General features: G+C 36.9%; 1 protein-coding gene across 1 annotated transcript; it reads left to right on the top strand.

The window, feature by feature from the left end:
- Positions 1-26305, top strand: LOC143384682 (cytochrome P450 3A9-like). The gene is made up of 13 exons (XM_076839751.1): positions 1-71; positions 1990-2083; positions 3131-3183; positions 4721-4820; positions 7076-7189; positions 7436-7524; positions 8216-8364; positions 16779-16906; positions 18490-18556; positions 21798-21958; positions 23327-23553; positions 24635-24797; positions 26210-26305. Exons 1-13 carry the CDS (start codon positions 1-3, stop codon positions 26303-26305), a joined length of 1512 nt encoding a protein of 503 aa, XP_076695866.1.

Raw genomic sequence — 26305 nt, 5'->3', positions numbered from 1 at the left:
ATGGACCTGATCCCAAACTTTTCCATGGAAACCTGGGTTCTCCTGGGAATCAGCCTGGTGCTCCTCTACCTGTGAGTAACTGTCCCAGTTTCTCTCCTCTTGAAAACTCCCATTTCTGTGACTAGGAGGTTTAGTGATATGATTTGATTTGGAGGATGAACTTCGGAGTGAGTCTCAGTTTGAACCCAGATTAATCAACCAGAAGAGTTCAGTAGATGCAGATTACAAACAACTGGACACCTTTGGAAAAGTGATGCACCCTTTGCAAACTTTCAGAATTCTGGGGATAAAGAGGAGTCTTCACAACTTTCTGTGTTATTGTTTGTCTTTTGTGTTCTGTGTGCACTAGAAGAGACGTGTAGGAGGCTTGTCTCCTGTGGAACAGGTGGTTCCTGCTCCTCCTCCCACATCCCAGCACCATTTGTAAAATGCACAAAGTGCAGCCCAGGTGCTACCACATGCTCAGACTCAGTTGTTCCCTCTGTTCTCTTCCCTTTCTCTGGAATAGCTCTTCTCCCAAAACTCAAATGCTCCATCCTGCAATATGCAACTACTGCTGAATGATGAAAGTACTAAGCAAAGACCTGGGAGAAATTTGGAACTTTTATTCCTTAAGTTAGCATCAGTGTAGAGATTTGTTTCTCCATTGATTTGAAATCTAATGGCAGCCTCAAGAGACAGAATTTTCCAAGCCCTTTTTGTATTTTAAATATTTGCTTATGAAATTCCAGAACAGGAGCATGAATAAAACCACCTAGTAGAAGAATTCTTTTAAATAGTGGGATTTCTGGGCTGTGGTTGTTGCTCAGTTGTAGAGAGCTCATCTGGCATGTGAGAGGCACTGGGTTCAATCCTCAACACCACATAAAAATAAATAAATAAAATAAAGGTATTGTGTCCACCTACAACTATAAAAATATTTTTTAAAATAGTGGGATTCCTGGTTTCATGGAGCATGGGAAGAGAGCAGTTATTTCTAACTGAGGGTAGAAGACATTGCCCCAAGGAGACCTTTGACTTCTATCTTAAATACACTTTTACAAGAGTAAGTATTCATAATGATGTGAAAATAGAAAATATAAACCTGGTTGTAACAATTGAAGTAAAGGGTAGTATTCAGACTTTTGTTGCATCTATTTTCCCTCCAGTGGCATTGTAAAATTAATGAAAATGTTTTAATTTTATTCTGTTCAATAGTAGAATTTCTTGGAAGTAAGTTCCTCATGTTCCTTCTGAAGGTCAAAATAGGACCCTTGGATTTTGTATTTGTGAAAACCAATCTGTTTAAAAATGGCCTCATCTTTTTTGAAGAATTGAAGGAATATTAATCTAATACATACAACCATGATGTAGATTGCACATGTCTTTAAATATAGCTGCCCAGCAGGTTATTCTTACTCAATAGTTTCCCATATGCCAGTGTTCTTAATCTCTTACAGCAGATGAGTAAGGGACAATGTGGACCAGGGATGCAATAAAAGGCATCCAGATAGGAGTTATGAAAAAGTGGGAGAATACTCCTGTCTGCTCAGTTAAGAAGTCCCAGAGTGGGGACGGCCCCACTGGAGGCCACTAGAGGGGCCAACATGGTGGCATCAAGTCAACTTCCTAAATTGACACCAGTGAGTGAAGTGACCTGGAAGAAATCTAGTCTGAATGACTCAGGAATTTTCAAACTCATGTTTGGGAACTTATATCAGATATTCACTATAGCATTCGGAGCCTAATGATGGAACTCAACAATAATCAGCTGATTTGAGCTAATTATTATGACTTTTGTGGTCTCTCAGGGAATGTGAGAGAGGAGATGATGAGCAGATGTAATTAGAGCCATTGGAGTTTTTTTTTGTTGTTGTTGTTGTTGTTGTTATTTAGGGCCTACATGTTACCTGCCTGGCTTCACTGTTCCCATTCTTGATCAGTGACTCATGAGCCACTATATACACACAGTCACAATCCCTTGACCTGGATTTCTCTTCCACTTTATAGATATGGGACCTATTCACATGGATATTTTAAGAAGCTGGGAATTCCAGGGCCAACACCTCTGCCTTTTTTTGGAACTCTTCTTAATTATCGCCAGGTGAGTGTCATTTGAGCTCCCTGTTTTGCCTCTTTTGGTTGCAAACACCTTCTTAGTTACATCAGTAGAAATTTAGCTCCGTGAGAGAAGTTTTGAGATTTCAAGCTTCAGAAACTGTGTGAGGGCCCCATCCAAAGCACAGTCTGGTTTACCCTGGGGCTCTGTTTACAACTCCTCATAGTGTCAGGTTCACTTCTGTTGATGAGCTCAGGACTCTGGGTCATCAACAATGTAAGCTGTGGACTTTATGTTCAGACTATGAGCATTCTCACAGAGTTTTCTGTTTTTCTCAGTGCAGATTCTAGGAAGATACACTCATATCTCTGGGATGCTTTATTTGCACAGTTAAACTATTACAAATGAAACTTAGCATGAGGAAGATTAATTGCTTAGTTTTTATGATGAAAACTCACAGCCAGTGTCTAACTATCTGTGTCTCATGTGCAGAGAGGTAGCATCTCCCCTTTTCTAAGTTGAGCTCCAGCACAGGAAGGCAAGTCCACTTTTATTTGCTCACTATGTCACTTACTTACTCAACAACATGATTGTGACATAAATCTCCTAGGCTAGAAGAGGTTTCTGACATCTTTACTCCCTAATTCTAACAGAATTCTACCACAAAACATGAGATAAATTAAAATTATACTTGATGAGGAGATAAAAGATCATGCATGGCCCTGGGAAACACTCATTTTCTCTCACTCTGGGTTTCCTCATGTGCCTATGGAGGTGATAATTCAGAAGGTCCCAGTATTTCTGAGAAAACACAAGCAGTCGAAGAAATACTGCAGAAGAGAAGCATGTTGTATTCATAGACAAGGGGAATTGTTGATTATGTATAATAGCTATAGAAAAATATAGTGACTTTACATATTTTATTTCAAATATTGCATATTTTCTCTTTTCTCCTCAGAAGCCTCTGAATGAGAGCTTCTCTCTAACCACCTGTGAGGAACAGCAAGCCTGATTTCATGGGATTTGGGTAATTTGATGGAATGTCAGTACATTTGCAACAATAATGTAATTTCATTTTGTTCTTCTTCCTAGGGTTTGTCTAATTTTGACACAGAATGTTATAAAAAGTATGGGAAAACATGGGGGTGAGTATTCTGGAAATTTCTCTTTGGTAGACTTGTTATGATGTGGCTCCCCAACTCGTGAGAACAACCTCAGCCCAGAACATTTGGGATGCAACCTTCTGTGCTGCAAAATCCTTGGAGGCTTTTCCTACCAAAGGTTCTGCATGTCACCAGGAGTCTGGGTCTACGGTCTGACTTAGGTTGAGAATGTTGCATGTTTTCACTTTTCTCCTGCTTTTGATGACCCAGAGTCTCCAGCCTTACTTTGTTTCCAATGTCTGGCTATTCCTATCTTCCCCATTTTTCTTTCTTTTTGACACCTTTAGATGAATAAAATGTATTATTTGAGAACATTTTTTTAAAAAAAAATCATGGGCATCATCTCTTTCCTCCACTGATTTACTTTTGATTTAAAGACAAAATTCCCTTATTTAAATTTTAGATTCAATGTATGCTTTTGAACAAAAGGTTGGGAGGTACTGGGAAGCAGATGGGAAGCCATTTCTGCTCAGCTTCTCATTTCCTTTACTTTCTTTCTTCTTTTTAATTGTCATAATTATTGTTGCTCATATGCCACTTTTAAGTTTTCAGTGTTGACTTTTCAATGAAGCATTTCTTTCTCTCCTTCATCTATTTGATATTAAGACCATACATAGGATGTAGTTCCACCAGTGAGTTCCCTGGTGGATTGATGGGGTTTGTATTGGAAAGTGGTCTCAGCTAACTGTAGCAACTAATCCCTTTCAGAGCTGGTGGGTGTTTGGTGGGAGCCATAGAAGAGGTGTAATCATTTTGCTCTACAGTAAAAATAGTGATAGAAGACATTGACTCTTCTTCTCTATCTTCTCTCATCAGTCCACAGAAGGCCACAGGGCTGGCCAGAGTGTTCTACTCAGTTGACATGGCCCATAGATACCATGTGATCCAAGGACACAACATGCCCCACTGGATCTCCAAAGCCCCCATTTCAGCTACCACTTGCAAAACTTAGTAATTGTGAGGAGTTAGTCAATTATGTGCCTTCAATTTTTCACAAACCTATATTTTTACATGTAAAAAGTTGTGGAGACTTGGGCTAAGGCTGTAGCTCAGTGGTAGAGCGCTTGACTAGCACATGTGAGGCACTGGGTTTGATCCTTAGCACCATATGAAAATAAACAAATAAAGGCTTCTGTCCACCTGTAATTGCAAAAAATTAGTAAATAAGTAAATAAATAAGTAAATAAAAAAATAAATAAATATGTTATGGAAAGTAGTATAGGCAATACTATTGTATTCACCATCTAGATTTAACAAGTGTTCCAATGCTATTTCTAATTATGATCTCTTAGAAGGTTATTTTGTCTCTAAGTTTCTCTTCCTACCTACTTCACGTACATTACCCTTTATGCTATGAAGACTCCAGTGGTTTCTGTGGTCAGAATCCCCAACCAGAACTTCATGTTCCTACGCATTATAGGAGTAGCCAGGTAGAATAGATAACATCAGGATCAAAGTCTGGATTCCTGCTGCAGAATCTGGCCTGTTATATTCAATCAGCTTTGCTTTCCCAACACAGCCTGTTTGATGGTTCACAACCTGTTTTGGCTACTACAGAGCCCAGCATTATCAAAACAGTGCTGATCAAAGAATGTTATTCTGTCTTCACCAACCGGCGGGTAAGTACTCACTTTTCAACATTATAACATTTATTTAGTTATTTTTAAGTTTTTATTTGTTCTTTTTAGTTATACATGACTCTAGAATGTATTTCGACATATTATACATACATGAAGTACAACTTCCATCCTTGTTTTTGTGCAAAATGTGGAGTTTCACTAGTTGTGTATTCATTTATGAACATAGGAAAGTTATGTCTGATTAATTCTACATTATTTCCTATTCCCATCCCATCATCCTTCCTTTTGTTCCCCTTGTCTAATCCAAAGTAACATTTATTTATTTAATTTATTAACTCAATTTTTATCCTGAGATATTTACAAATTCAGAGGGCATTCCTTGCCAAAAAATTACCAGGCAGTTTCATGTATAATTTATTCTGCTTTACCCAGTGATAATTTCTTACATGACTATAAATTTATTAAGTTCTTGTTCCTATAGTAACAGGAAATTGATACAATCTAGGCTTTTTATTTTCATTTTCCCATCTTGTGTGCCTATATGAATGAGTGTGCAGCTCTGTCCAAATGTATCACATGCCTACATTTGTGTAGATTTAGATTATGTTTTTAATGTGTTTTCACCAATTCTTCATTATCCTTAGAAATGTGCCTGACTTCTTGTGTGGTGACCACATTGGACAAAGATTGCACCTATAAATAGGGAAAATCCTATCTGTATTTCTTTTATTTATTTGTTTTTCTTTTCCTCTGACATCAGCTGGGAGTTCCAGTGTGAAGTTGAATAAGAGCCAGGAGAGTGAACATTTGAAGGATATAGACTTTAATCTTCCAAAGTTTACCCCAGTTTTAGATGAGGCTAATGTGTGTGTGTGTGTGTGTGTGTGTGTGTGTGTGTGTGTGTGTATTCCCATACAATTTCTATCATCACTTTTTAAAAACTTTGGGGGCTAGGGATATAGCTCAGTTGGTAGAATTCTTGCCTCACAGGCACAGGACTTGGGGTTCAATGCAAAATTTAAAAACTTTGATTAATATATGATAATTATCCAATCATTGGATTGGATAATTGGATTTGCTGTGATCTTTAATGCATGCATATATTGCACACTGCTCAAATCCAGCCTCTATTTACTTGCCTTCCACGTACCCCTTTCCAGCAGGTACAAATCACTAATCTACACTCAGATGAATGTTTTTACTTGTCTTTCTGTGTATGACTGAGCAGACATTGTTGAATTATTCCTGATGCTTGGGAGAAAGCATTCAGTTTGCCACCAGTAAGTATATTGTTAGCTAAAAATTGGTTTTTGTAGAATCTCTGTCAAGTTGAAGAAGCTTCCCTCTGCTCCTAATCCCCTAAAAGTTTATAGTGAATGAGTGCTGGAAGCATACATTTTTTGGAGGTGGTGGGGTAATGGGCATTGAACTCAGGGACACTAGATCACTGAGCCAAATTCCTGGTCCTATGTTGTACTTTATTTAGAGACAGGGTCTCACTGAGTTGCTTAGCACCTCACCATTGCTGAGGCTGGCTTTGAACTTGTGATCCTCCTGTCTCAGACTCCTGAGCTGCTGGGATTACAGGCATGCACCACTGTGCCTGGATGGAAGCATACATTTTAACACAATAGTATATTTTAGATGATGGAACTAAATTTCAAGGGTTTTACTTTGGTAGTCTAGCACCCAGGTGAAAAATAGAATTATCTTTCTTTTCTCCTCTGCCCTTTTAGAAAATACTGAAAGAACTTCCATTAATAACTTGTGGTTTTTCTTCCTTTTTTACACTTATATTCCAAATCCTTTCAGTTTCAAATATTATTATTTTAAAAATTATCATACCTAGGCACCCCTTTATCAAGATGCTTATGCTATAAATGCATGTAAAGACAGAACTGATCATAGGTAACATACAGTTGACAAAGAACATCTAGTATCTGTCACCAATCGATTTCTGCTCTGCATAGCCCTGGAGGTTGTGCTAGGTCCTCTTAGGTCTTCTTCCTGTCTATTCCCCTGGAAAAAGTTTCCAACCATGTGGAAATTTTTCATCTAAACAAAGGTTGGAAGATAAAATCTAAAAACGATGTGAGGTCCCTGGGTGTCTCTTCCAAACTCTCAGGAGGTTAGGCACTTGGAATAGATATTATTGAGTGTCTGACATAGGCCCAGATACCTAGTATGCAGTCATTAAACATTTTTTTAAATAAATGATACTTATTTAACAACTTTTGCAACTGTGGAGACCTCCACGTTTATGTAGGACAAAATCTCTTTTCTCTGGGCTCTAGGATCTTGGTCCAATGGGATTTATGAAAAAAGCCATTTCCTTGTCAGAGGATGAAGAGTGGAAGAGATTGAGAACACTGCTGTCTCCAACCTTCAGCAGTGGAAAACTCAAGGAGGTAAGGAGGGATTTTCATTAAAAACATAGAGAGTAAATCTGGGGATGGGTAGAAAATGAGATAGATAGTAGTCCTTTTTAAATGGATAGTTCTCTGAACTTGAACTTCCTAAAAGTGTTCTTTTATGTTTTAGAAGAGATGTAAGATTCATTATAAATGTCCCATACTTCTTCATCCTGGGAAATCCATAGCCTTGGGGACCGAGTCTCTCAGTTAACTATGGGTGATCTTGTGTTTTTTGCGTAGATGTTCCCCATCATTAACCAGTATGGAGATGTGTTGGTGAAAAACATGAGACTGGAATCAGAGAAGGGCAAGTTTATCAACTTGAAAGAGTAAGTAGCAGGGCAGCTCTGGCATTCCAAGCTCCAGCAGGAGCCCCTCCAACTGCCTGCCACAGAAGGGAATCTCAAATGTTGAGCTAGTGCAATGAGCAGACAAAAGCAAGTTTGAAGTCACAACTCCAACTTTTCATCTAAGAAAGGGCTGCTCCAACCGGGAGACAGGGCAGCTGGGGAGAAAGGATCTCTCCTGTATCCACCAAGGTTTGTTTGGCTATTGTTTATGACTTTGGATACACTAGGAGACAAAATACTGTCAAGGTCAAGGTCACCTTTTTGAGCCCTCTAGGAAGACTCAGTTATTCCCCCCTTGTCCTGTTGAAGCTCAGTTTGTACACAACTGTCATCATCTACATTCTATTTGTGCTACTGTAGTGTGTCTGATTAGGGATCTTATCCCTGTGTGGGTGAACTTCTTGAGTTCAGAGGGGAGTCTAACTCACCTCATTGTCCCTATCACTTCTGGAACAAGGGCAGTACCTCATTTGAAATGCATAAAGACCTCATGGTCAGTGTGAAGGGATCATAGACTCATCTGATGGTCCAGCAGATAACTGTTGACAATGTGGGGCTCTCTGCTTGTCTTCCTTGGGAACATGAACTTACTCCTACTTCTTGTTGCATGTGTAGTGGAAGGATTGGGAAGAGGCACTGGTTTTAACTTTCCATGTCTTTCTCTATTCAGCATCTTTGGGGCCTACAGCATGGATGTGATCACTGCTACATCATTTGGAGTGAACATTGATTCCCTCAACAACCCACAAGATCCCTTTGTGGAGAAAGTCAAAAAGCTCTTAAGATTTGATTTCTTTGACCCTTTGCTCTTCTCAATAAGTATGTGGAATACCATGTTATTTATTCATTCTCTCTTTTTAAATAAGAGTGTTATTGATACATAATTAATATACCTTTGGATTACCCCACTTAACTTATACAATTAAATGGTTTTCAGTACAAAGATATGTGCAGCCATCACTAGTGACCATTTGTCAACTCAGAAGCAAGCCATCATTTCATTATTAACTCTCTATTCCCCAAGCCTAAGCAACCATGAATCTATTTTCTGACTCTATAGATTTGCTGATACTGCGGATTTTCTCTTAATGGAATCCTAAAAGTCATGTCTGACTTCTTTCATTTATCATTGTGTTTTCAAATTCTTCTATCCTAAAGCATGTGTGAGAACTTCATTCCTTTTTTTAAAGAAATTATTTATTTGTTCTAATTAGTTATGCATGACATCAGAATGCATTTCTATACATAATACACAAATGGAGTGCAAGTTTCCATTTCTGTACTTGTACTTAATGTAGATTCACATCATTTGTGTCATCATACATGTACCTAGGGTAATGATGTCCATCTTATTGCATCATCATTCCTATACTCATAACCCTTCCCTTTCCTTTCCTTTCCTTTGCCCTATCCGAAGTTCCTCCATTCCTCCAGTGACCAGCCCCCTTTATGGATCAGCATTCAATCATGAGAGAAAATATTTGGCCTTAGGTTTTTTTGGGATTGGGTTACTTCACTGAGCATTGTTTTCTCCAAATCCATCCATTTATCTGAAAATTTCATGATTTTATTCTGTTTTAATGTTGAATAATATGCCATTGTGTTTATGCACCATAGTTTCTTTATTCATTCATCTACTGAAGGGAATCCAGGTTGGTTCCACAGTTTAGCTAATGTGAATGCAGTTGCTATAAACATTGATGTGACTGTGTCCCTTAAAATCAGTATGCTGATTTTAAGTCCTTTGGATATAAACTGAAGAGTGGGATATCTGGGTCAAATGGTGGTTCCATTCCAACTTTTCTGAGGAATCTCCACACTGCTTTCCATAATGGTTGCATCAATTTGAATTCCCACCAGCAATGTAAGAGTATGCCTTTTCTCCCACATACTCACCAACATACATTTTTCCTTATATTCTTCATAAATGCCATTCTGAGAGAAGTGAGATGAAATCTTAAGAGGAGTTTTGATTTGCATTTCTGTATTTACTAGAGAAGTTAAACTTTTCTTCATATATTTATTGACCAATTGTATAGCTTCTTCTGAGAAGTGTTTGTTCAGTTACATATACTATTTATTGATTGTGTTATTTGTTTCCTTGGTGTTAAGTTTTTTGAGTTCTTATATATCCTGGAGATTAGTGCTCTATATGATGTGTATGCTGTAAAAATTTGCTCCCATTCTTTAGGCTCTCTCTTCACCTTATTGTTTCTTTTGTTGAGAAGAAGCTTTTTAGTTTGAATCCATTTGATTCTTGATTTTATTTCTTGCACTTTAGGAGTCTTGTTAAGGAAGTCAGAATCTAATCCAAGATATGAAAAATTTGGCCTACTTTTTCTTCTATTAAGTGCAGGGTCTCTGGCCTAATTCCTAGGTCCTTTATTCATAATGAATTAAGTTTTGTGCGTGATGAGAGATAGGGGCTTAATTTCATTTTGCTACATATGGATTTCCAGTTTTCCCTGCATCATTTGTTGAAATGGCCATCTTTTTTTCCAATGAATGTTTTTGGCACCTTTGTCTAGCATGAAATAACTGTATTCGAGTAGGATTGTCTCTATGTCTTTTGTTCTGTAGCATTGGTCTACGAATCTGTTTTGGTGCCAATATGGATTTCCAGTTTTGCCAGCACCATTTATTGAATAGGCTCTTTTCTCCAGTGAATGCTTTTGTCACCTTTATCTGTTATGATATAACCATATTCATGTGGGTTTGTCTCTGTGTCCTCTATTCTGTACCATTGGTATACAAGTCTATTTTGGTGCAGAAACCATGCCTTTTTATTACTACATCTCTGTAGTATAGTTTAAGGTCTGGTATTGTGATGCCTCCTGCTTCACTTTTCTTGCTAAGATTTCCTTTAGCTATTCTGGGTCTCTTATTTTTTGAAACACATTTTAAAATTGCTTTTTCTATTTCTATGAAGAATGTAACTGGGATTTTAATAGGGATTGCATTAAATGTGTAAACACTTCTGGTAGTATGGATTTTGCCAGAATTTAATTGAGAATATTTACATCTATGTTCATTAGAGATAATGGTCTGAAATTTTCTTTTGTTGATGTGTCTTTCGCTGTTTTTGGAATCAGGGTGATACTGGCCTCATAGAAAGAGTTTGGAAATGTTCCCTCTTTTGCTATTTCATGGAATAATTTGAGGAGTATTGGTATTAGGTCTGCTTTGAAGGTCTTGTAAGAATCTGTCTGGCTGGGGCTCTTCTTTGTATGTAGGCTTTTGGTGGTGTCTTTTATTTCCTTGCTTGAAATGATCTTTTTGACTTGTGTATATAATCTTGATTCAATTTGGGTAGATCATGACTCTAGGAATTTATTGATGTATTATATTTTCTACTTGATTGGAGTATAAATTTTCAAAATAGCTTTTAATTATGTTCTGTATTTCAGAAGTGTCCATCATGATATTTCCTTTTTCATCACAGATTTTAGTAATTTAATATCTCTCTCTCTCTCTCTCTCTCTCTCTCTCTCTCTCTCTCTCTCTCTCTCTCTTAGTGTGGCTAAGCATTTATTAATTTTATTTATTTTTTTTCAAAGAACCAATTTTTAATTTTGTCAATTTTTTCAGTTGTTTGTTTCAATTTCATTGATTTCACCTCCAATTTTAATTATTTCCTGTCTTCTACTACTTTGGGTTTTGATTTGCTCTTGTTTTGGGGGGGCTTTGAGATGTAATGTTAGGTCATTTATTTGTTGACTTTTCTTCTTTTAAGGAATGAACTCCATGCAATAAATTTTCCTCTTAGTACTGCTTTCATAGTGTCTCAGAGATTTCTATATGGTTTGTATCAGTGTTGTATCAGTGTTCTCCTATACCTTTAAGAATTTTTAAATCTCCTCTCTGATATCTTCCTCTATCTCTTGGTCATTCAATAGCATTATTTTTTAGCCTCCAGGTGTTGGAGTACCTCCTATTTTTCATTTTATCATTGATTTCTAATTTTACTCCATTGTCTGATAGAATGCAGGGTACTCTCTCTGTTTGTTTGTATTTGCTAAGATTTGCTTTGTGGCATTATATATGGTATATTTTAGAGAAGAATCCATGTGCTCTTGAGAAGAAAGTGCATTTACTCATTAATGGATGAAATATTCTGTATATGTCTATTAAGTTCAAGTTATTGATTATATTATTGAGTTCTATAGTTTCTTTGTTTAGCCTTTGTTTGGAAGATCTATTAGATCTATACTGGTTAAAGTCATCCAGTATTATTGATTGTGGTCTATTTTACTCTTGAAATTGAGAAGAGTTTGATGAATGTAGATGCTCCATTGTTTATGGGTATATGTATTTACTAGGGATTGCTGCCTTGTATAGCAATTTAATGTTTACCTAATAAAGTAAGGGTCAGTATGTTTTCCAGAAAAGCCACAACCATCTCAAGTTCCCACCTGGAATGCACAAGGGCTGCTGTTTCTCTCTATCCTGTTCAACACTTACTTTTTCCCATTGTTTTGTTTATAGCCATTCTTCCAGGTGTATCGTGGCATCTCATTGTGGGTTTGATTTTAATTTCTATAAACTAATATGTTGAATAAGTTGAGATATTTTTATGTCTTCTTTCTATAAAGGTCTTTTCAAGTCACAATTGTATTTCTGTTTGTAGGCGAGTTGTATGATTTCTATATTCTGGATACAGATTCCTGATGTGATGTGTTTTGCAATTTTTTTCTCCTCATCTACAGGTCTGGTTTGCCTTTTTTAATTGTATATTTGGAAGTACCATCTTTTTATATTTATAATAAATAACTTTTGTTTTTATTGCCTTTCTTTGACTTCAAATCTTAGACTCCAGATCTAAAATTTTAAAGGTTTACTTTCTTGCTTTTTTCCTAAGAGTTGGTTTAATTTTATGTTTACATCTTCGGTCCATTTTTAGTTGGATGTTTTTTACCATATAAATCCAGGCCCCAACTTTAATCTTTTGCATGTCTCTGTCCAGATGAACCAACAGCATTTATTGAAAATAATGGTTTTTCCATATTTCACTTTCATGGCACCTTTCTCAAAAATTCTTTGAACCATAGACACGTGGTATTATTTCTTATCAACACTACAATTCATCTGTCAGTTTTTTTGTCTTTGAATTTTAAGATAACAACATTTGTAAAGAATAATAATTTGACTTCTCTTTTTCCTATTCCTTTTATTTCATTCTTTGGCCTCATTGCTCAAAGATTTCAGTTGATACATTGACTAAAAGTGGGGACAGTGGACATCTTTGTCTTATTCCTTATTTTAAAGAAAATGCTTTTAGTTTTTTCTTGTCCATATGCTGTTTGGGATTTTTCATATATAACATTTATGATGTTGAAGTAATTTTCTTCTATCCTTTGCTACTTCAGTATTTTTAATTTTTGATCAGTGCATTATAATTACACATAATATTGAGCTTCATTCTGACATAAATACACAAGCATGGAATATAATTTGCTCTAATTCAGTCTCTAGTACTTCCCCTGTCCCTCTCCTCTCCCTCTAACCTGTTCCCTTTTCTTTAGTCTACTGGTCTTTATTCTATTTATTTATCGTTCTTTTTAATCAATGCATTATGGATATGCAAAAAGGTGAAATTCAACTGTGGTGAATTATATGCCCCCTTTATGTCATCCCAGAGCTATTGGATATTCTCATCATGGTTTCTTTTTTTCCCCTTTATTGCTGACTGAGGTTTATATGTCTTCTTTCAAGTGTGAAGTTTTATCTTCCAGGTGATCTAATCTATTTGCAAGAATTCAGCTAAATTTTTATTTGATTTATTGAGATTTTTATTTCTAGGATTGGTTTGGTCTTTTCAGAATATCTTTCACATCCTGTGTTCTCAAACAGTGTTCATTCCTTAGATCATGCTTTAGGTTATTGATAATGTTAATAATCAACTTTCCTAATTATTCACTTGGGATTTCATCAACTGTAATATTTGTGAATTTAGTATTGGAGGATAATAAGCTTTTGGAGACAGGCTGTCATCCTGTCTCCACATGTTTGCTGAGATTCTGTATTTGTGTATATGTTGAGATGGATTCCTTTTGCTCACATATCTGGGGGCTTTTAATGAATATTTATTTCATCATTTTAAGCTCTGATATGAAGACATATCTTAACTTTAATACATATAATCAATGTAATCAGTCTTGGGCTCAAGAACAAGTACCACTTTCAGAGAATAAGTGCCAATAACAGTAATAACTTAATATCAAATCATATATCAACATATACTATAGCATTTATAACTAATGAGCTCTGCAACTCTATGAACCAAAGAGAAATGTAAGTGAGGATTAACATAGAGTAGGTTGAAAAGATTTAGCATTACCAATATATTATGGCAAACTGTATTAGAAGGGATAAAGCATAAAGAAAATAAAAAATAAAATAAAGAAAATGTGGGAGAGAGAGAAGTGAAAAAACAATGAAGCAGGAGAGTATGGAACAGAGGCAAAAGAGAAGCAGAATTGACATGGCATCCATTTCATTCAAAAAGTAAATTATATGAATTCTAAAGAATACATAAAGAGAAGAAACTGGGAATTTATCTCCAATAGTGAATGCCAGAAAACTCATAGAGCTTCAGTTTTCTTCCTGTTGAAGCTTTAAATTTGCAGACATTGCTTTGTGGGGGTTTGATTTTAGAATCTCCCAGTTATGAAGGATTTTGTGTGACACCAATGTCATGCTGTTTGTCTGTTTTCAGCTCTGGCCCAAGCTGGCCAAACTTGCTGGAGGAGTCTGTGTGCAGAGCTCGGACCCCTCTGCCTGGCAGCATCTGCTGTGGGAGTATTGTCTGATTCAGAGCAGACTTCACTTTAAAAATGGCTTTGTTCTTGTGACTGGGGTGGAAATGTCAGTGTGGTAGGGTTGTTGGTCAACTTCTAGAAAACAAAGAGAATCAGTATAGGGTCTGGGTGTCTCACACCCCTCCTTCAGAAAGCCTGAGTCCCTGTGCTGGGGGTGTGTGTGGAATGTTTCCCTCCATCCTTCAGACCCTCTGGAGCTTGGGGAGGTGGCACAGGTGCTGTGGGATGCTGTCACAGGCCCAGAGTTTTCAACCTGACCCTGATCTGAACTATTTCCATCCCCTGCCAGCCAAGGTCAGACTGCCAATTTCAAATGAAAGTGCCCTTCACTCTTCACCCTGCAGACTGTCAGACAGCTGCAGGTTGCCCCACAAAGCTTCTCCTTTTCTGTGTTGTAGTCCCACTCCTGTGTCCAGATTGATGCATGATATGGACACCTGCCAATACGGTAAAAGGTAAGGATTAGGTGGCCATTTTTCTTGGAATTCAAAAAGAAAATATACCAGAAACAATACAAAAAGGAGAAAAAAGTGAAAAATGAGTGAAACATGAAAAACAAGGGTAAATTGCAGGGATTCCCAGTCTCCCTCCCAGGAAGTACTAACAGAGAATGTCTTTAGCTGATGCCACTTCCCCACTTTTACTCTCTGCTGGAGAGTGCCTAGTCTTTCTGTTGAGCTAGCTCTGATGAGCTGATTTTCTTCTCAGATGACGATTTTGTTGGACAGCAGCACCATTCATCTTAAACTGGGTGGGAGTAATTTGGGCCCATCGGGGAGGAGCTTCCTGTCCCCTAGTGGAACCACTGCACACCCAGAACTGCTGCTATCTATCCCATGAATTAATTCTCTTTATATTCTAGAAGTTGATATTTTTGAATTTCGCCTGATTGCTAGTTTTCTAGATAGATTGCTTGCTATCATTTCCCCACAGTCTTCCCATCTCCTCACAGAACTGTTGTTTTAATTCAATCTCCAGGGACTTCTGGGATATTGTGAGTTCTGCTGATACACCATTTTTTCCTGATCTCCAAATCTGAATTTTCTTGTATATAATTCTTTTTATATGATGCTGGGTTTAATTTTCTAATACTAGTTGATATTTTGCATCCATAATTATAAGATATATCAGTTTGTATTTGCCCTGTGGGATCTTTGTGTTAAGTCTTATGATTAGGTTAACACGGGCATTTTAGGATCTTTTACAAGTGTTCACTGTATTCTATATTAGAAAATACTAGATATTTCTATGAATATTTGTGAAGAAGTAGAGAATTGGTATTAGTTCTTTGAATGTTTGGTGGAATTGTCCATGGAACATCTGGACCTGAGCTGCTCTTTGTAGAAATGTTCTTAATTTCTATTTTAATCTCATCATGTGATGTATGTCTATGTAAATTGTCTATTATTTTTTGCGTCAGTTTCTATTGTTTGTGTTTTTCTAGGAATTTGTCCATTTCATTTAAGTATGTAATTGTTGTGATAATCTGATTGTTACAATATCTTGATATTTCTTCCTATGTTTATAATGTCAGTATTTCCCATTTTTCATTTTGAATGCTAGTAACTATTGTCTTTCTATTTCTGGGTCAGTCTAGCTACTTTCTTGGCAACATTGATGCTATTTTTCAAATAATTGCATGTGTTTTTATTAATTTCTTCTATTGACATTATTTTTTTTTTATTAGATTCCACTTTGGTCCTTAATATTTTCTTCCTTCTGTTTTCTTTAGGTTTAATTTGTTCTTCTTTTTTCATGATTTACTGTGTGAAGTTTGATTGTTCATTTGTGATCTTAGTTTTTATTTAATAGATAACAATTTTCCGCTACACAATAATGGCTTTTTCTTCATTCCACAAGTGTAATGTATTATGCCTTCTTTTTTTTTTCTTTCAGTACTTTATCTGTTTTCCATTTATATTGCTTCTTTCATCCAGTGTTTATTTAGGTGAATATTGATTAATTTTCCCATACTTTGAGTTTCCCAATTTTCTTTCTAATAATGCCTTCTGGATTCCTCCTGTGGTGCTTGAGGAACACATGCTCTGTTGGTCCCATCCTGACTGCTCTTTCTTGAAGAGCATGATTAACTGCCACCTCAGACTGAAGCCTAGTTTTATCCAAAGACACTCTATTCCAGTACATGAAGGGGAAAGGAGTCAGGGTTTTCATCTTGTTCCTTTGGTCACTCCACAGAAGCACAAGGGGCCACTGATCTCATTGCTATGATGGTGGCCCTATATATGACATCCTCAGCCAGTTGCCTGGAGCCCAATCAGCAGTCTCAGAAGGAACAGTTCCTCTTTAGGAACCCTTGTGACTTCCACTTTTCTGATTGGTAGAAAAGATGTAATTGCTCCAGGTAAATTTTACAATTTTCACTGAAGTGTCCTTTGTTTTTTCTTTTCCCTGCAGCAATCTTTCCATTTCTTACTCCAATTTATGAGGCAATGAATATCTCTATGTTTTCAAAGGATGTCACAAATTTTTTAAAGAAAGCTGTAGAGAGAATGAAAGAAAGTCGCCTTCAAGAGAAACAACAGGTAAAATCCGGTGGTGGATACAGAGGAGGTCCGTGTTTTGATAACTTATTTGCCTATGGGTGTATGACTTCCATACTTCTTTGTATATTTTTAAAAGGTAGATGAAGAACTCTTGTTTGAGAGTAGTAGAGGGTTTTCATTTGGGGAGAATAAAGAATTTAACATCTTGTAATTGAGATACAAGAATGAATCAGAGAGGGAACTGAATTAGAGTAAGATGTATTCCAAGCTTTTATAATTATGTCAAAATGGACTCCACTCTCATATAACTAAAAAGAACTAATAAAAACATTAAAATAAATAAAATTATATATTTCAAATATTGAAAAAATAGTGAACAAAAGAGAAAACATTTACAATTAAATAATGGGCATGGAATTTAGTTTGTCAAGGCATAAATATTGCTGATAGAAAAAGTCCCAAATACTCTAAAAAGGAGTCCTTGTACATTGTTTAGTAGAATGTAAATTAGGACAGCCTTTATGGAAAATTGTCTGGAGGGCCTGAAGAAATCAAATACAGACCCACCATATGATCCAGCAATCTCACTACTGGGTATCTATCCACAGGAAGTGAAATCAGAATGTCAAAGAGAAATATGTGCACCCATGTTTATTGCTGCACTAGTTTAAAATTGTTCCTATTAATTGATCCAAATAGATTTTGAAAATATCCATCATCAGGAAATGATAAATGCAATTAAAGATGTGTCTAAACTGACATAAACATCAAATAGCATATACATTTATCAAAGTAATCAGGTACCTTGTTAATATGTGTATAGCTTAATGTTTTTATATATCAGTTGAAATGATTTTTTTAAATAGAGGAATTTTTTTATCATGTCCCTTCTCTTCAATAGATAAAATTTCAACATAAATTTTTTTCCTGGTGGTTTAATTTTATCAGATTTTATATTGGCAAAGAATCATTGCATTTACAAACCTCTCACTTTACCAAAACTCCACAGAAGGCATCTTCAGGGTAACTTTTACTGTCTGGCCCCCTCATGGAGCTGGCCTGGGTTCTTTAGTGAATGTTTTATTTCATGTCTGAAGGCCAGCACAAGGATGTGTGCAGGCCAGGGAGCCAGTATGGGCCCTCCAGGTGTCAGTATAAAGTTCATAGCTTCAATCATGGTGGGATCTTTCAAGAAGCTTGCCCAAAATCTAATGATGAGTACTATAAATGGCAGGAGATTAATCTGTGGCATCTTTGGTGAAGAATTAAGGCAGTAAAACAAAATATTGCAGTCCAGAACTTCTCCCTGAGCAAACAAATGTAACAGGACACAAAGCCAGCCACTCTCTGGCCAGGAGGCTGTGTTCAGAATCCACAGAAGCTCACAAGCAGGGAGAGCAAAGACAAGTAGCTGTTGGACACCAGCCAGTTTTCACTTAGGGAACTGTCCTACTCTCCAAAGTTTGTAGATGGATACTTTTCTTCCCTGATGACTTAGGAAACTCCAGCTGGACTTCTTCATTAAAGAAATCATAGTCTCAGAAGGGTAGATAAGTTCTGCATTCTTAATTTTTTCTGACTTCATAGTTAATATTCTATCTTTGAAATCACTCTGTTTCTAGCATCGGGTGGATTTGCTTCAGCTTATGATAAATTCTCAGAATTCCAAAGATGTGAAATCTCATAAAGGTAACCAAGGTTGCTACCTTATCTACTAATGGGGAAACTCAGTGGGAAGGTTTGTTCTTGAAATGTTCAGCAGGTTTTCCAGGAAGAAGAGCATTTCTACCAAGTTGCAGAAAGGCCATGCTTGGATATTATATACATTAGCCTGAGGAACTTTCTAGAAGCACACCTAGAGCCATGTTCAATGTTGAAGCTGATATAAACAAGTATTTCTTTCACTAGCATGGTATTTTTATTCAACTTATTTTCTTAATATTTTTATTTGATGCTCAATTTCTCCCTTATTTGTCCACTGGAACCCCTTTCATGTAGGCTCTTGAGTCCTCTATTATTCTTGTCACCTTTCTTTGTGATTGCTTAAAAAGTAGCTTCTGTTTATTCTGAGAAATTATACATCCATATCAATATTGAGCTGAAAACATAGAGGTTCTCCAGGTAGTCTTGAATACACCAATTCACTGTTAATATCCACCACCAGAGAGTTATATTTGTCACAGTTCAGGAACCTGTATTGACACACTTCTATCATTGAAAGTCCACAGATTTCCTTAGAGTTTGTTCTTGGTCTTGTACATTCTCTGACATGTATCCACATTATAGGAACATACAGTGTATTCTGTGCCCTTTTCATTTATTTTCCAAGTATTTTCTTCTTTCTGATTTAAGATATTCTAGGTTTCTACTCTGTTTCTCCTGACAACTTTGGAATTGGTGATTTTTCCATGGATCTTAGGGTTTTATTTATTTATTATTTAGTAATTAATGAAATTTAGAAATCAAAATCTGTGATCATCTTGTGGATTTTTGCTTTTAGATACTCTCAGCAGACAAGATTATTAAAATGAAATACTTCTACATGAAGCAGAGGAAAGAAATACTTCTGTATCTACTCATATCCAGAGATATAAACTATTTTTCTCTCTCCTTCAAAGGAATTTTCCTAATTTAGAGCTTATTTTTGTGACACAAATACTCCCATTGCAGTTCTAACTTGGGGTACCTAGTGTCTTGAGAATCATGAAAAATTCCTGAATGTTGAACATTTAATTGTAGAATGAGGGTTTGGCTTATTACAGCCTGCCAGTGTACATATTTTTTTTTTTAAAAATTATTTTTTAGTTGTAGGTGTACACAATACTTTTATTTTATTTTTATGTGGTGCTGAGGAACAAACCCAGTGCCTCACATGAGCTAGGTGAGTGCTTTACCACTGAGCCACAAACCCAGCCCCAGTGTACATATATTTTTTAAAATATTCATTTTTTGGTTGTAGACAGACACAATATGTTCATTTTATTTATTTATTTTTATGTGGTGCTGAGGATTGAACCTAGGGCCTCACACATGTGAGGCAAGCACTCTACCGCTGAGCCATAAGTCCAGCCCCTCCCCCCGCCCAGTGTACATATTTTTGTCTTCAGTGTGCATATACATACATACATACATACATACATACATCTGTCCTATATTTATCTACCCATTTCTATTCAGCTCTCTGTGATGATGGAAACGGTCTATAGTTTAACTGTTTCAAAATAATAACCACCAAACACATGTGCCTACTGACCTTTTGACATGTGGCTAGTGCCACTGAGGAACTGAAGTGTACTGACTTTTAATTAATTAAAATTTAGACATTCATATATGGGTGGTAGCTATGAATGCAAACATCCGAGCTTCAAAACTTGACTTTATTATTATTTTTTTTTTTTTGGCATTTGGGAATGGGGTACCAGGGATTGAACTCAGGGGTACTCAAACACTGGGCCACATCTTCAGCCCTACTTTGTATTTTATTTAGAGATAGGGCCTCATTGAGTTGTGTAGCACCTTGCTGTTGCTGAGGTTGGCTTTGGACTCGTGATCCTGTTGCCTCTGCCTCCCACTGGGATTACAGGTGTGTGCCATTGCATCTGGCCCAAACCTTGACTTTATAGTCCTATTTCATGGGGTTCTAACTCACTGGGATAAAAGATTTCATAATTAGATGTTCTTATGACAGCATCATAGAAAATCATCATAGAAAAATATATCAGTAAAACTGAACTCTGTAGACCTTTCAAACACTTGTTTTGTGTATTCTTTTTTTTATCTTGAATTTCATGTTTGGCATAGGGACCATGTTTATTTCAGGGCCCCAGATATCTAAACGTCCTAATGAATTTCAAGATACATGAGTTAATTTCATGATTGTGCTTAGCTCCTGTCAAGAGAAAAATCAAGATGGAGGTCAGCTTCCATCAGAAGAGCTGTTTGGTGTGTATGAATTAGAGCAGAGAGAGGGTATGTACTAAGGAAGGTGACATTCAGTCGTAACTGAATAAGTGTTGTGTTTTACTAAAATAGACCCTACTTTTTTCACCACATGTCATGCCCACTGTCACTCTATTGACAGTTTTCTTTTGTGACTTTAATGACATTCATTAGATCAGTGTCAGTCACTACTCTTCCAACATTGTGTGTTACTGTGTAGTTTCTGTGTATTCTGAGATGATCCATTTTGAAGACAAGTACCCCAGGTCTTCTATTACCTGATGCCTCTCACTGCCATGAGCCCTACTTCTCAAGGGAAGATATGCACAAGAATCACCACATTTTATGGAAGTTCACATTTCGACTTGGTAGTTCTAGGGTGGGTTTGAGATTCTGTGTTTCTAATAATTTCCCAAATGCTGTTGATGCTGCTTGTCCATGGACCAGGCTTTGAGTAGCAACAGTCTCTTTGCTGCCCAATATTTCCTTACATTTCTTCCAACATGTTTAGATGAAAGATTCCTCAATTTCCCACACACTGAAACCTTAGTATAACAAACAATCAAATCAGTATTTCAAGCTATATGTTACCTAGAATAATTTAAATTTGTCCTGGACGAGAATATCATCTGCTTTTTTACTTTCACAAAGTAGATTTATGATAATCTAAGGGACATATTGATCATACTGTGTATCTTAGATAGAAATGGTGTTTCTTGAAATTACCTATCTTTGGTGGTGTTGAGAATGGTACAGTTAGTAGCCAAGTCCAAGAGTGGTGTAGACTTCAGGAAAACTGGATTAAAAAAAGTTTTCCTTTTTCTCCCCTATCAGATAGACACGACAGTGAAAACCACTCTGAGAATGAACCTGTATTGCTTTTCCATGGTCCTGCTTAGTGATCTGTGGGTTTTAATGGAATTTCACTTCATCCAAACTCTGATGTTGTGATTTGCTGGATTTACCTAAGTTGTGTTTCCTCTTCCATTAGCCCTGTCTGATCTGGAGCTTGTGGCCCAATCAATTATCTTCATTTTTGCTGGCTATGAGACCACTAGCAGTGCTCTTTCCTTCATTTTGTATGAACTGGCCACCCATCCTGATGTCCAGACCAAACTACAGCAGGAGATTGATGCAGCTTTGCCCAATAAGGTGAGAAGATAGTACCTGGAGAGGGAGGAGAGAGGTGGAGCCTCAACAAGACTGCCGCCTCGTCCCTTCCTAGGAGGCTTTGTCCAAAATAGTCACTGATTCTTTTTACCAGCTCTATTTGGAAAGGATATAAAGAGACAAATGAAGAAGAAAACAGCATTTTGGGGAAAATGTTATTCCCAAAACTACAAGGAATTTTGAAAAGAGTGAAATTTCAGTTGTACCCATTACCAGTTACCATGATGATACCTAGGAAGTGTAATCATGTGTCACTCAAGTGTCCAGATCATTGTCTCTGCTGTTTTGTGGCATGAGCTCCTGCCTGGCTGTCTGCTGAGTGATCCTGGGCTTGGTGGGCAGGCCGACTCTGCTCTGCTCCACATATCTTCACACTCTAGTCATGTATTAGAGAGAAGCAGCCAGGGGATGAGTCAGGTTTTCTGGCTCCTGAGCCAAACTCTTTACTTCTACCTTGTGTTCTCTCCAGTGACACACAGGCATTAGTCACATGTAGTGCCTGCTGTCCTCACACCTCTGCCTAAACAGGAAGTCTTTTGGATATGAAGACACCTGGTCTCTGGGGCTGGCATGGCTGGTTTGGCAGTGAAGTGGGCACAAAGCCTCTTCTTCAGAACTCACAATGAAGCCAGAAGAACAACCAGGAGACTGGTCCAGCAACAGAGGGTGGGGATGAGAGTGGCTTCCTGTCCTCCTTAGAATGTTCTCTGGAACTGAAATTGTGTGACATGGTGCCATCCAATCTTAGCCCTTTTTTTGGTGGTATTAGGGTGGAAGTTACCAGTTTCTCCCAACATTTTTACATGATGTAGTGTTATCTCTATGATTGATATATATATATATATATATATATATATATATATATATATATATATATATTCTCCAAAGCAGGATTATTCAACTATAAACTGATGTAGAAAGGTTATTTCCTTTTTAATATGTTCTATTTACTTGAAATAGATACATGAGTTTTCTAGTGAAAGGTGACAGTGACTTTCACATATTTTGCCTGAGTGTAATTGTCATATTCTGTTTTTGGTGCTATTAGTCACTTTTTCTTACATGAGAAAAAATAGTACATTTTGCTGCTGAGGATATTACACACTGAATTTGGGATTGTCCCAAAGGTAACTTATGGACCTAACTACCCTGCACTTCTCAATTGGCCATGGATATTGTTGTCAAATGGGCATGATTGTTATTAGAATGCTGAGTCAATTGTAAGCACTACTCTCCTTCACCATTCTGAGTATATTTTGGGATCTTCTATCACTTTAATAATACAGCATATATTGAGTTTAACGTTAGTTTCAAACCTTAATTCCCCCAAATTTCTTTCATTCCCTTCAGGCACCTGTTACCTATGATGCCCTGATGCAGATGGAGTACCTGGACATGGTAGTAAATGAAACTCTCAGGATGTACCCAATTGGTGCCAGACTTGACAGAATCTGTAAGAAAGATATTGAAATCAATGGAGTATTCATTAGGAAGGGGACACTGGTGATGATACCAATCTTTGTTCTTCATCGAGACCCAAAGTATTGGCCAGAGCCTGAGGAGTTCCGCCCTGAAAGGTACAGGGACCCCGGGAAAGGGAAAAACTGGGCTAGGCTGATTCAAACATATCCTTGTATCTATTAGCATAGGTGACATACAGGTAACTGTGAAATCATTTTCATGTATGTCTTTATTTTAAGCTGTTTTCATGTTACAAATATGACATCTACTTGCAAAATGGTATAAATTTGTGACAAAGAACAAAAAGGATGCTATATCCATCCAGTATCTCAAATTCTTTAAATAATCTCAGGTTTATAATGTGATTATGTTCTCATAAACATAATTCTGTATAAATATAGATTTTTTGGCAAAACTAGGTTGAATCATATTTATTTGATTTTTTAAAATTGTTTAACCATAAGCTGTAAATTCTCCATTATCACTTGATGACACTCTGTATGTACAGGTTTTGCATCTATGATTTCAACTAAATATAAACATTTTTTCTTGTCATTTCCCTATAAAATGTCTAATATAATAAGTGTTTATAGAGTGGGTACATTTTATTAGTTATTATATACAATCCAGAGATGATTTAAAATATATTTCAGTATGTGCTTAGGGTAAACAAATATTTCCCCTTTGTTTTTATAAGAGACATCATCACCCAAGATTTTGTAGTGGCCAGATGCTGAAACTAATCCTCCTCAGATATGGCACCATGACTGTGTTTGTGTGTATGCATGTGTGTGTGTGTGTGTGAGTGTGTGTGTGTGTTTCAAATTTTATAGCATGTGCCATAACAGACAAAACCACTATCTCATTTCATTTTATGTGTTTATGCTTTATATGTCTTATATTTTGTGTGTGTGTGAGTTGTTTCCTTTACTGTCTCAATTTACCATGATTCCTTTTAAACTGCATTAATCTCATCTCAAAAAGACTCAAAGATTTAATAAGTTAAGGGAGCAGGGTGGTTGGAAACATTCCATAGCTTAAAAATTCTCACAGAAAAACCACAGCTGGATTTCAATAAAAATCAGCCCCCCAAAGCCTCTTTTACACCATTGCTTGGGGATGTCTAAGGGACACTTTGAAACAAGTAACTGTTGTCGTTTTAATGTTTTGTTGATTTGTCATCTATTGTGGAACCAGGTTCAGTAAGAAGAACAAGGACAGCATCGATCCTTATGTGTACATGCCCTTTGGAAATGGCCCCCGAAACTGCATTGGCATGAGGTTTGCTCTCATGAACATAAAACTTGCTCTTGCCAGAGTAATGCAGAACTTCTCCTTCCAACCTTGTAAGGAAACACAGGTCAGTAGATTTTCATATACATGTTTTACTTGAAGATGTTTTTACAAACATAGGGACCTAGTCACAGAAAAAAATACGCTCATTCATCATTTAATTCTTAGATCTATAGTCCAATGAGTCTCTTTTGCACCATCTTTGAGATTTTAGAGTTCTTCATTGTAGGGGCTCTATGTCTATGGCTTTATGAAGGCCAAAGTATAAAAAACATATGGACTCAATGCAGATTGGTGTGACATGTGTATGTGTGGACTGTGAACTTGAGCACAGTGTAGATTCAGCTCCAAGTCTCCTGGAGAGACCCTGTGCACAGTCATGAGGTGTGGTGACCACAGGATTATGATGTTTGAGTGAAGCTGTCCTCACTGGGACTTACACAACCTCCCTATTGATAGTGGTTTACTTCCAGGACTTGTGGGTATAATGTGCAACTTTTCCTTCTCAGTGGCCATCTGCATGGGAGAGGAGGATGGAGATGATTTCAGGGACTATTAGGAAGGGGTCCTGACACACCAGGAATGCGTCAGATACTTTCTGCAAGCTCTGTCTTCTCCAGGCTGGTATTCTCAATCTAAACAATAATTTGCTTCTTACTGAGAGCAAAAGACTATAGTACTCTGTTGGAGATCCCCCCGCCCTGTGGAGTGATTCTGGAAATGGCATGAGGATTTAGTCAAAACACTGAAGGGCTCAGAAGTTCCCCATTTGCACTGTGATTAGAAGCCAAGAGGAGATTCCCAAAGAGCAAAGCAAAGAATAAAGGTCTTAAGGAATTAAGACCACTTCCATCATTCTACAGGTTGAGTTCAACTGGGATAAGTGAACAGACCCTTGGAAGTTGAAGACTGCTCATGACATTGAGTGTATAAAACCTCATCAGGGCTCCTTGTTAAGTTTCAGCAGGCACAAATTAACTTTCTACAGTTCTCTAAAAGTTTGTCTTAATGTGTAGGAATCTATTTTAAATTTTGAAACTTGTTTTTTTTTAATTTACAAGTTTCTTAAAATTATTTTTTGTTTAGTTGATGGACCTTTATTTTATTTATTTATATGTGGTGCTGAGAATCAAACCCAGTGCCTCACACATGCCAGGGAAATGCTCTACCATTAAACCAATTCTCCAGTCCTTTATTTACAATTTTATCAATAAAGTGAATAAGTCAATCTCATTTTGTCTCAGGCCTAGTATAAGAGATATTCATTAAATAATTTTTCACATAAATGAATAATTTTACTATCCCATCATGACACAGATAGAGAAGGAGTAGGAGGAATTCAAGATACATGATAGTAAAAGTAGTTTTCATGTTTGTAAAGCATGACTGTGCTTAATGTATCTTCTCGACTTTGCTTCTGGGTTACTGTTGCTTCATTCATTGTGCTTCATTCTCCATGTGCTTGGCTATATGTTACAGATTCCTTTGAAATTAGGCAACCTAGGACTTCTTCAACCTGAAAAGCCCATTATTCTGAAGGTTTTGTGCAGAGGTGGGACAATTCGTGGAGCCTGA

The sequence above is a fragment of the Callospermophilus lateralis genome, chromosome 19 (genome assembly GCF_048772815.1).
Source record: "Callospermophilus lateralis isolate mCalLat2 chromosome 19, mCalLat2.hap1, whole genome shotgun sequence".
Lineage (NCBI taxonomy): Eukaryota > Metazoa > Chordata > Mammalia > Rodentia > Sciuridae > Callospermophilus > Callospermophilus lateralis.
Note: the sequence above shows the minus strand (reverse complement) of the source record. Positions and strands in the feature narration are given on the sequence as shown.

Bases quoted from the DNA above. Each gene is read 5' to 3' on its own strand.
- LOC143384682 (XM_076839751.1), top strand. From the start codon at position 1: ATGGACCTGATCCCAAACTTTTCCATGGAAACCTGGGTTCTCCTGGGA. The intron at 2,084-3,130 runs GTGAGTGTCATT...TCTTCTTCCTAG, and splicing joins CTCTTCTTAATTATCGCCAG to GGTTTGTCTAATTTTGACAC. The intron at 24,798-26,209 runs GTCAGTAGATTT...TATATGTTACAG, and splicing joins AACCTTGTAAGGAAACACAG to ATTCCTTTGAAATTAGGCAA.